Source organism: Rhamphochromis longiceps, linkage group LG9, assembly GCF_057381845.1.
Source record: "Rhamphochromis longiceps isolate RC_006_pf linkage group LG9, R_longiceps_female_GT1.1, whole genome shotgun sequence".
Taxonomy (NCBI): domain Eukaryota; kingdom Metazoa; phylum Chordata; class Actinopteri; order Cichliformes; family Cichlidae; genus Rhamphochromis; species Rhamphochromis longiceps.
The window spans coordinates 59,226-69,763 of record NC_140565.1 but is presented as its reverse complement, the minus strand read 5'-3'; the positions used below and the strand labels follow the sequence as shown (position 1 = coordinate 69,763).

At 47.1% G+C, this 10,538-nt stretch overlaps 1 protein-coding gene across 1 annotated transcript; it reads left to right on the top strand.

Moving 5' to 3' along the window:
• Positions 1-2,096: 2,096 nt before the first annotated feature.
• Positions 2,097-4,265, top strand: LOC146661457 (uncharacterized). The gene is made up of 3 exons (XM_085417719.1): positions 2,097-2,567; positions 2,637-3,700; positions 4,096-4,265. Exons 1-3 carry the CDS (start codon positions 2,097-2,099, stop codon positions 4,151-4,153), a joined length of 1,593 nt encoding a protein of 530 aa, XP_085273845.1. The 3' UTR covers positions 4,154-4,265.
• The last annotated feature ends 6,273 nt before the right edge of the window (positions 4,266-10,538 follow it).

The following is a 10,538-nucleotide window of genomic DNA, read 5'->3' as shown; positions in this document are numbered from 1 at the left end:
CATGCCTCACAGACGACAGCTTACAGTCCTGTAGAGATAAAGTGACTTCGTACAGCCCCGACCTGCAGACGCTGTGCGCAGAGGCTCAGGAGCAGAAGTCCCGTTGTAAACATATCACGGCAGACCCGACGATGTTTGCATGAACGCGCTTTTCAGCATCTCTTTATTGACCACTTTACACACACGGTTGCTGTGCGCACACAGCCGGCTGTAGCTTTGCAGCTCACAGCCCGACACACACCAACACAACAGCAGAGACGTTAAGGCGTGATTGCGGGTGCCGCTCAGGTGCGTCCGCCTCCCCTGCAGCGGCGCTGCAGACCACGCCCGCCACATACAGTAACCAGGTAAAATACATATTTAGGCAGAATTTTGCAAATATCTATTTTTCATTTATTAGCAGCATAGTGCTTTTTTGCCAATTATTTTTTAAAGTCAGGTCAAGGCTCCAAAAGCCCAAAGGCGATATAAGGGTGGCGGCTCACAACTTTTTGTTTGCTGGATCATTTTAGTTCAGCTGGGTGTCTTTCCTTTAGTTATATTTCTTTAAGAGTTCAAAATGTGTTAATTACATAAATACAATTTTATTTTCTCTGTAGCACTTCATGGATTTAAGCAACACACCTTAGTTGTTCACACAAAGCACAAAGGTAAAAAACAATATACACAGTGTTATCTTCATTTTAGATGTCAAAAAGTATTTGCGGCTCCCAGTGTTTTCTTTTGCTTGAAAACTGGGTCCAAATGGCTCTTTGGGTGTTAAAGGTTAATGACCCCTGTTCTAAGGTGTCAATAATATGAATAATATTAGAGAGAGAGAACCTTTATCTTTATTTTATGTTTTAAGCCGAAGCTTCTAGTACTACTACTTGATGATCTACTTTTAAATACTCTAGGAACAACAAGTAGGCCTGCAGAGTGAGAGCGAAGTGCTCTAATAGGGTGATATGGTACTACAAGGTCATTAAGATAAGATGGGGCCTGATTATTTAAGACCTTGTATGTGAGGAGCAGGATTTTGAATTCTGGATTTAACAGGATTACCTCTGAAGGCCTGAAGTGAGGTAATGGGGGTTGGTAGAGGCCATAAAACTAGAGTGCTGAGAGGTCTGCAGCGTTGGAGATAGCTGAGACCCATGTTGACAAACAACAAAACCAACTGGTATGTTTGAATGTTTATTCTACATACATTTGGACTCTGGTCGTATGGACAATGATGGAAACGACTGGAAGAGACATTCATGACACCCTGCGGAACTTAAACCACTCTGCAGAGAGACATGTGATTTGCACACCCGGAGGAAGCATCACCAAGCTGAGATGCTTTGAAAATGTTGCTTTCTTATTTTCACTATCAAATTAACAATTCATTTGTTTGCTCGTAGGATGCAGTTTGCCATTGGATGAGATCAATGAGGAATGGGATAACTGCTAATACATTTGTTAAACTGTGTACTTTTACAGTAATCTAGGGTGATTTGACATATGTGTCAGGGTCCTGGGACTGGGCGACCCAGGATCCCTGAGCAGTCATGTATTATATTATTATTATTATTATTGCTGTGTATTTTGGTGTTGCTCCCCCTTCCCTGTGCTTGTGTATATGTGTGTGTGGGTGGCTGAGCACTTGTTTATAGGCGGCGTCAGGCCTGGAGGGTGTGGCCCTGCAAGGGGACTGGCCACACCCGAAGCCACACACCTGCTGCTGATCAGGCCTCGTCGGGGGAGCTACTTAAGAGAGTCTTGGAGCTCCCACCGGCGCGGGATCATTCCTTGAGACTCCACGTTAGTCGTCCCATTGAATTGAGTTAATGTGTGTAAGTGTATGCCCGCGGTTATTTGTGTCCTGACGGCTGCGTCTATTGTTTCCCGCAGGAGGAGCGTGGAAGGCACGAAGAGCAGCGAGCACCGGGGGGTGCTGACACGGGAGCGGAGAGCACAGAGACACGAACTATTCACGCAGAGACACGACACGGGAGTCTGGGAGAACACGGGGATTTATTGTTGTTTTTGTTCCACTCTGTAAATAAACACACTGTTTATACATAGAGCACCGCGCCTGGGTCCTCCTTTCCCCACTCCTTCCACGGTGTGCCATGTCGTACCGTGACAGAATGATCCCGCCACTTATGGACCCAGCGGTCTCCGAGGAGAGGCTCAGGAGGGAAATTATGGACAAAGTGTACCACCTATGTGAGGTGTGGTGGGAGAAGCCAGCGGAAGGTTTGCGTCGCGCCGTGGAGAGGCGGCTGCAGGAGATACTTTTTAAATTCCCCTGGCTGGTGGACTCCCTTAATGCAGTGGTCCTGGACTTCCTACTTTCCACCCTCCACCTCCACTCTCCTCCTCAGGCTGCCAACCAGCTCGGACAGCTGGTGGATTCACTGCCTGAGACGCCGGCCCCGACGCCGACACGGAAACGACGTTCGCGCCGCCAGCGTTCCTCACCGCAGCTAAATCCACAGACATCTCAACAGCCGGCTGTGGTGAGTCATATGGACAATTCATCGTCACTCACCTCAACTGTTTACTCTGGGGCTATGTTTATACGGTCAGCTGCCCAGCCGGTAGCCAAAGCGCAGCCCGCGGCCCAGCTGGTCGCTGTACCTCAGCCTATCGCCCGGCTAGTGATCCAGCCGTCACCTGCTGAATCATCCCCCGCGACATCTACCTCACCGCTTACCGTTTCATCCTGTTCACCATCCACATCACACGCTCAGCCATCTTCTCCACCAGCAGCAGCCTCCATTCCACTGCCCACTCCAGCGGCCTTGTCCGGAGAGAGCGACCTCACCCGCGTCCAACGCCTGATGGACTGGGTAACTCACACCACCAACGCAAGGGCAGGAGTGGTGGGGTTAAACGCCATCGAGGCAATCCTGGAGGGAAACCCCTACCTCGGCCAGCTCAAGGGAGTTTCCGCCTGCCTTTGCACCCTGCGTAAAGCCCGGGGGGTAGTGCAAGCTCGGGAAACCTCAGACTTCGTCCAGCTGCAGCAGGAGCTCAGCATGCCCGAGCAGGAGCTCAGCGAGCCGGAGGAGCCCGCACCGCCAGCTGAGGAGCTCAGCGAGCCGGAGGAGCTCGGCATGCCCGAGCAGGAGCTCAGCGAGCCGGAGGAGCCCGCACCGCCTGCTGAGGAGCTCAGCGAGCCGGAGGAGCTCGGCATGCCCGAGCAGGAGCTCAGCGAGCTGGAGGAGCTCAGCATGCCCGAGCAGGAGCTCAGCGAGCCGGAGGAGCCCGCACCGCCAGCTGAGGAGCTCAGCGAGCCGGAGGAGCTCAGCATGCCCGAGCAGGAGCTCAGTGAGCCGGAGGAGCCCGCTCTGCCAGCTGAGGAGCTCAGCATGCCCGAGCAGGAGCTCAGTGAGCCGGAGGAGCCCGCATCGCCAGCTGTGGAGCTCAGCATGCCCGAGCAGGAGCTCGGCGAGCCGGAGGAGCCCGCTCTGCCAGCTGAGGAGCTCAGCGAGCCGGAGGAGGAGCTCTCGCTGCGAGCAGAGGAGGAGCTCTCGCTGCCGGCCGAGGAGGAGCTCTCGCTGCGAGCGGAGGTGGAGCTCTCACTGCGAGCCGAGGAGGAGCTCTCGCTGCCGGCTGAGGAGGAGCTCTCGCTGCCGGCCGAGGAGGGTCCCGCTCGGCCGGAGGTCAGCGGACCGGAGGGACCTCCACGTCTAGTGCGGCCTCCTCGCCGTCCACGTCCGGTGCGTCCACGTCAGCGATCGGCGCGTCATGGACCTGGTGCCACGCCTCGCTGTTGCTCACCGGAGCAGCGACGTTGCCATCGGACCCGTGGCAGGCCACCAGAACCGTTCTGCCGCCACCGGACCTGTGGCAGGCCGCCGGAGGAACAGCGCCGCCGCCACCGGACCCGTGGCAGGCCACCAGAACCGTTCCGCCGCCACCGGACCCGTGGCAGGCCGCCGGAGGAGCAGCGCCGCCACCACCGGACCCGTGGCAGGCCACCAGAACCGTTCCGCCGCCACTGGACCCGTGGCAGGCCACCAGAACCGTTCCGCCGCCACCGGACCCGTGGCAGGCCGCCGGAGGAGCAGCGCCGCCGCCACCGGACCCGTGGCAGGCCCCCTGAACTGTTTTGCTGCTGCTGCCGGACCCGGGGCCGTCCGCCGGAGCTGCTACGTCACCGCCGTTGGGCTCGAGGTAGGCCCCCTGAACTCTCTTGTTGTGTTGATGGGCCGCCTGTGACTGTTTGTGGCGTCTTTTCGTTTTCTTTTTGCACTGCTGCGGGATGCGCGGCCTGACTCTGAGACTGTGGACTGGGTCGGTTTGTGGTTTTGTTGTTTTTGCTTGTTTTGGTTCTGGCCCTCCGTCCTGGTTCCCCCCGCCGCCCGCCCTGGGTTGGTTGTGCTGTTTTTTTGTTTTTGTTTTGGGGTCGTCGGGAGCCGACCCTTAGAGGGGGGGTACTGTCAGGGTCCTGGGACTGGGCGACCCAGGATCCCTGAGCAGTCATGTATTATATTATTATTATTATTATTGCTGTGTATTTTGGTGTTGCTCCCCCTTCCCTGTGCTTGTGTATATGTGTGTGTGGGTGGCTGAGCACTTGTTTATAGGCGGCGTCAGGCCTGGAGGGTGTGGCCCTGCAAGGGGACTGGCCACACCCGAAGCCACACACCTGCTGCTGATCAGGCCTCGTCGGGGGAGCTACTTAAGAGAGTCTTGGAGCTCCCACCGGCGCGGGATCATTCCTTGAGACTCCACGTTAGTCGGCCCATTGAATTGAGTTAATGTGTCTAAGTGTATGCCCGCGGTTATTTGTGTCCTGACGGCTGCGACATGAGGTATTCGTAACAGGGAACTTTTTTAGCATAATTGTCAAAAGGGGGGACTGTTAGGTTTTGTATTGTTGATTGTCATTCATGCTTAGAAATATTTAACCATATATGCTTAGAAGTATATAATCATTTGTAGATTGAAAGAATGTCTCATCCGAGGAGATCTGTAACAACTCTGTGTAGCATGAAGAGGGGAGTGCGTTCACTCCTCTACAGAGTGTTCTGGTATAGATCACACACCTCCTAGGAGAGGTCGTATCTTCTCTTGCTCCTGGCACCTGCTTTGGGGAGTCTTCACAGGGTCACATCTTGACCTCACACACACACACACACACACACACACACACACACACACACACACACACACACACAGGCAAGGTACTCTTTGTGTGTATGTAGACATCATATGTTAATGAACCTATGCATATTCATGTAGCCTCAATAAAAGAACAGTGGTACGGGAGAACGGACGAGAGCAACTGGGGTCAGGCGAGGGAACGGCGCCTGTCCGGTTTTCTCCCGTGCACGAGTAACATGAAGAACTTTGCCTACTTCGTGTCTTGCTTTGCTGTGTAATTATATTGCCTTCAACGTTCCAGCGAATAGGTTCAAGCTACAAACCTATCAGGGGCCTTTTTCAGCTTTATTGGACAGAGCAGTGAAGATAAGTGACAGCAAAGCAGAGGGAGAGAGAAAGGGGGCGTGGCCCGGGTCAAAGCCAGGCCAGCTGCTCTCCACCTCGTGGCACATGGTCACCTGCTCATCCTAGTGAGCTTCACCAGCAGCCCTTTCACACAGTTTACACTGTCAAACACTGTGTATGGACCTCAGCTAACAATAGGCTACATTTCGTTAGCTTCATAGCATAAGTGCCTAAGTCATTGACTTAGGCAATTATGCTATGAAGCTAACGATTTAAGTCTGGACTACATGCGTTTATATTGAGGCAGATTTTTCACTGTTTTTATTCCATCAGCAGCTCAACATCATGAGCAGCTTTGACATAAAGACATCAAACTCAAGCTGACTTTAAACTGGATCTACTTTTAATACAGTGGCTCAAAAACAACAACATCTTTATTATATATCAGGACAGAAAGTCATTTCATCTCAAATGGAAAACAGCTTTATTTGGAATAATCAGCACTATCAACTGGTTGTATTAAGTTTGATATTAATTAGATCAGTGCCTTTTTAGTCATTAATTTGTGTTATGCCCCCAGAAATGTGTTCTTTGTGTTCTCTTTATCTCGCTATCGTAGCTTAGAGCGGTGTGAGTATTTTCGTAACCATGACAACATGAGAGCAGTTTACGCTGAGAGTCAGGAAGTGAATCTACTGTGTGACTCGGGATATTAGCATGTGGGCTCATGCAGCCGCCAGCTCCGCCGTTACAGGGTTAATCCTTTTCTCTTTGCTAAGGCATAGTCTGTGAGTATAATTCATTTTGTACAATTAAGCGGTGAAGCGTTTTGAACCGTTGTCTGTTATTCGGTTAGCTTTATTGTGTCTCATATAAGCTGTGCGGCTAGTGTTGAAAACAAGCAGTTCTTTTAATCTTTGGGCTGAAGGAAGGACAGCACTCGGTGTATAAATGCTCAATCAACAATTCTTTATTTCCATACAATCCAACAATCAGAGCATTACAACGTCCGGACGGGAGAGATGTCTGCAGAGGGTCAGCAACATTTCTCAAAATGGTGACAACTTTCACAGACTTTTATAGCTGGTAACAGCCCCCCTCCTTGTCATAAAAGCTGCATCTTCACATGTTTTTCTAATTCTTAGCGAGACTGGCTCCTGACCTTGCCTCCCTGTCTTTCTGTGTGAAAGTAAGAAGGGGGGTAAGGAATGTGGTTTTATCTATTCCCTACAGACACCAAGTCTCCTGCTCACAACCTTCTTCACATGATTCAGCAATAAAACATTTAAAGAAAACAGTGTAAGACATTCACAGCCGATCAAGGATACAGAGTGATGCACACTTTATCTAATGAACTACAAAATGATTATGTTTCTTTTATTCAAGAGTATAATAAAGACTAAACTACATACACAGCACACCATCAAAGCTATAGGATTATATATGGCTTACAGCTGTTAAGCTAATCTACTACCTTGACTACTGGTCATAAAATGGCATATGTTTAACTACTAGTCTCAACACTAGGCTGTTAAGCTGTGATAATTAGCCAGATGCTTTGAGCTTATTGCATCTATAATACATTTCATATATTTCATTGTATTGTGTTTACAGTTTCACAAAAAAAAAGTGCCCAGTAAAAACTCCTGGAATCCAATCGTCTGAGTCCTGGAGATTTTCTTGGGAGTGTTTAAGCTGAATGGAAACTTAGCCCATTACAATTTGATTATTTGGTAGTGTCTTTCAGCTCATCTTTTTCCTGTTTAGCCTGTATTCCTTGTTCTTGTGACTGTTTTCTTTCCTTTGTGCTTCCCCAAGTGTGCAGTCAAAGCACATCAAAGCATATCATACAATGATCTGTTAATTCCTTTGGTAATGTTTCTATGCTTTTCACAACAATTGTAACCTTTTTGCTGAAGACCTGATCCAGTGTGTGACCGTACTTGTTTGTCACGCCTTTTACTTTCTCTTCAAAGCCTTTTTCGTTCAGTAACTTTTTAAAGTTTGAAGCGTTACTATTTGTGTCACTTTCCAACCAGAGATTGAAATCTCCGTTCACAATTATTCTATTGTTTTTTTCTTCAGCTTTAGTCAGTAGCTCTTCAAAATCTTTCCTGAATTTTTTGTATTTTGAAATAGTTGGATCAGTCGCCACACTGCTTTCTGGTGGGCGATACACAGTGATGAACAGAACATGTTGTTCCCATGTGCTGTGTTTCAGATTTGATGCCACATGTTCAAAAGTGGTTGGATGAAAGTTTTCAAAATTAACACGCTTCATATCACCCATTCCATCTCTTAAAACCACAATAGCAACCCCTCCTCCCCCTTTTTCAGTCCTCATGTTATGAAAGACTTTGAAGTTTTCTGACGCATCTGTGAGTTGACTTTCATTTTTGGGTTTTAACCATGTCTCTGTTATGAGAAACAGGTCCAGTTTTTTTCCTTTTATGAAATCTTTCATGTGTTTTACTTTATTGTTAAGAGACCGAAAATTGAGCAAAGCCACGTGCACTTCTCTCTTGGAAGCAGCATCTACTTTATTCTTAAAAATCAGAAAATTGCACAACTCCCCGGGCACGTTTCTCTTGGAAGCAGCACCAGCACCAGCACCACTACCATGTTTGGGCCCTGCAGCTTGAATGTCTGTTTGACTAACTTCAGCTGAATCGTCTGTCATGCAACTGTGAATGAAAGCAGGGAGGTTACAGTCAGGATCATTTTAGTTTCAAGAGGTCACCAACAAACAAGGTTTACAGTGAAATCACAAATTTGACCTAAAACTGTTGTCTATCAATTATTCTGAAATCTGAGTTTACAGAGTTAACTCTTAGCGACAAATTACTCTGTGGTCATAAATTTCATGATGATGAAGACAGTTTCAAAGACGACACTTTCTAAAATAAAGAAAAACTCTGAACACAAATCAGCAGTAAACTCCTTTTTAAATTATGTGTATAATGTAAAGTTTTGCTAATAATCATAAAAACCTGCTGAAATTAGCAACACGTAATGAACCAGAGTAGCATCTCAGAGATAGTTCAAGTACTTTCTTGTAGTGTTCTGATACCTTTCAAGAAAAATAAGAAAATCTTTCAGGTCCATAGTGGAGTCTTGTGACGTCTCTTGATCCACGGTGGAAGGTGTTGCAGCCATGGTGGAGGTGTTTGCTTCTATCTAGAGACCAGAAGTCTGTCAGTGTGAGATCAGCAGGAGCCTGAAAGGAGCACAGAGGACACTTTGAGTTCGTCTAGTTGTTTAACCTGTTTTTGAGCTTCCTGCTCAAAAATGACATGCCCAAAATGAATGGAGTATTTCTCTGCAATTATGAAGAAAAGAAAGCTAACAGAGGTCAAAGGTGGAACTGTAACAGCAGATGTCACCGTGTCAAAGGTACTGAGGCTGGAACACAGAAAATGTAAGTAGATCTTTTTCTTGCCTAATTTTTGTGACTGAGCCTAGCTGCTTTTTCTGCAGCTGAGCAGACTTTGAAGCTTCATGGTTTGTTTCACTGTACTGAAACGTGAGCTGCTAGATGCAGTACACCACCTTCAGCATCAGCTGAGGTTTCACTAACAGCCGTCACTAACAGCAGCTTTATGTTGCTTTTCTCTAGCTTGAATGAGATGAAGAGAATGAAACTTCAGCTTCACCTGTTTTAAAAAAACACAATGTTCCTCCTCAACCCTGATGTTTCAAACCTTCAGAGCCTGCAGCTTTAGTTCACACTCCTCCTCTCCCTGCTGATTTTCTTTGATGTAATCATTGTTGTCGCCACCACGCAGTGAGTGTAAAAAGTTTTGAAGTGTGAGTGTGAGATGAGCGTGAGTCTGCTGCTGTCACACTGTGATCATCACTGCTTTTTCCTGATCCGCAAACAGCCCATTTACAGTTTTGAAGCCTGCTGTACTTTGACACTTTCAAATCTTTAAATGTCACATGCAGCTTTACGCAGCTACATGTTTCTTCTTCCTGTCCATGAAGATTGACAGAATGTAGTATTAACCTTTAATGATCTGGTTTCTGGGCGTAATGTGACCTCCTGTAAAGGCCTGAATAGCTCTGAGCTGTATTTGTGATGGTCATGTGGCATCTGAAAAAAATCAGATTCTTTGAGAAACACAAAACTCAAAGATGAGCATTAGCTGATCGTTCAGGGAACAGCAGAGATGCCTGCAGAGCAGTGTGTCACAATGTTCTTGTTTTCATGGGACAAAAAAATAAAAATAAACATTAAAAGTGAGTTATGTTTAAGTTTTCTAAGCTGGTACTTAAAATCAGCAGGACCAGAAAATTCACACCGTATTCATGAGCAGGACCTGTTTCATAGATTAAAAATGATAAGAGTCAAGGTCAAGGTAACTTTATTTATACCCAAAGGCAAGGTAAATTTGCTTTACAGAAAAATGACAGCATTTGGCATCCCTTTAAAAAAAACACACATATCTAGTAAATATATAAAGCTCACTGTGGCACATATATAATAATTTTAATATTTCAAATCAAAAACAGTTCTTATTTAATTCAGTGACAGCAACGGGGACAAAGCTATTTTTATAACACTTTGTCCTGCATCTCGGAAATAGAAACCTCCGTCCTGAGGGAAGAAGCTGAAATTCACCCCTTAGAGGATGGGAATCATTTTTAAGGATTGATAAAGCCATCCTCTGTACCTGCTTAGAGTACAGGGAGGCTAAACAAGACTGTAGCTCACCTATCAGACGACTGGACCATCTCACTATCTGATTTAGAGAATTTTTCTCTGTGACAGAGGTCTAACCGAACCATGCCACCAAACAAAAGGATAAAACAGACTCAATAAAAGAACGATAAAACAAAGTTAAAATTTTTTGGTCAATGTGGAAATTAACAAGTTTCCTAAGGCAATAAAGGTGCTGGTGAGTATTGCAGAGGAGAAATTATGAGGTGAAAATGTGTTCTCTTACTCACCTAGAAGAGTCACCTGAGGTCCACAGTTAAATGATGATTCAAGATGGCGGCGCGTGAACAACGCGAGGCTCAGTGTCTCTCCAGAATCTGCTATTTAGCGGTTTTTTATCTACTTTTAACCGGATTATTCGTCCAGAATTGCTGTGCGTTGCTGACCTACA

Coding starts and splice junctions, on each gene's coding strand:
- LOC146661457 (XM_085417719.1), top strand. CDS start 2,097: ATGTCGTACCGTGACAGAATGATCCCGCCACTTATGGACCCAGCGGTC. Junction 2,568..2,636: donor TACGGTCAGCTGCCCAGCCG/GTAGCCAAAGCG, acceptor CTAGTGATCCAG/CCGTCACCTGCTGAATCATC. Junction 3,701..4,095: donor CGTCCACGTCCGGTGCGTCC/ACGTCAGCGATC, acceptor TTTGCTGCTGCT/GCCGGACCCGGGGCCGTCCG.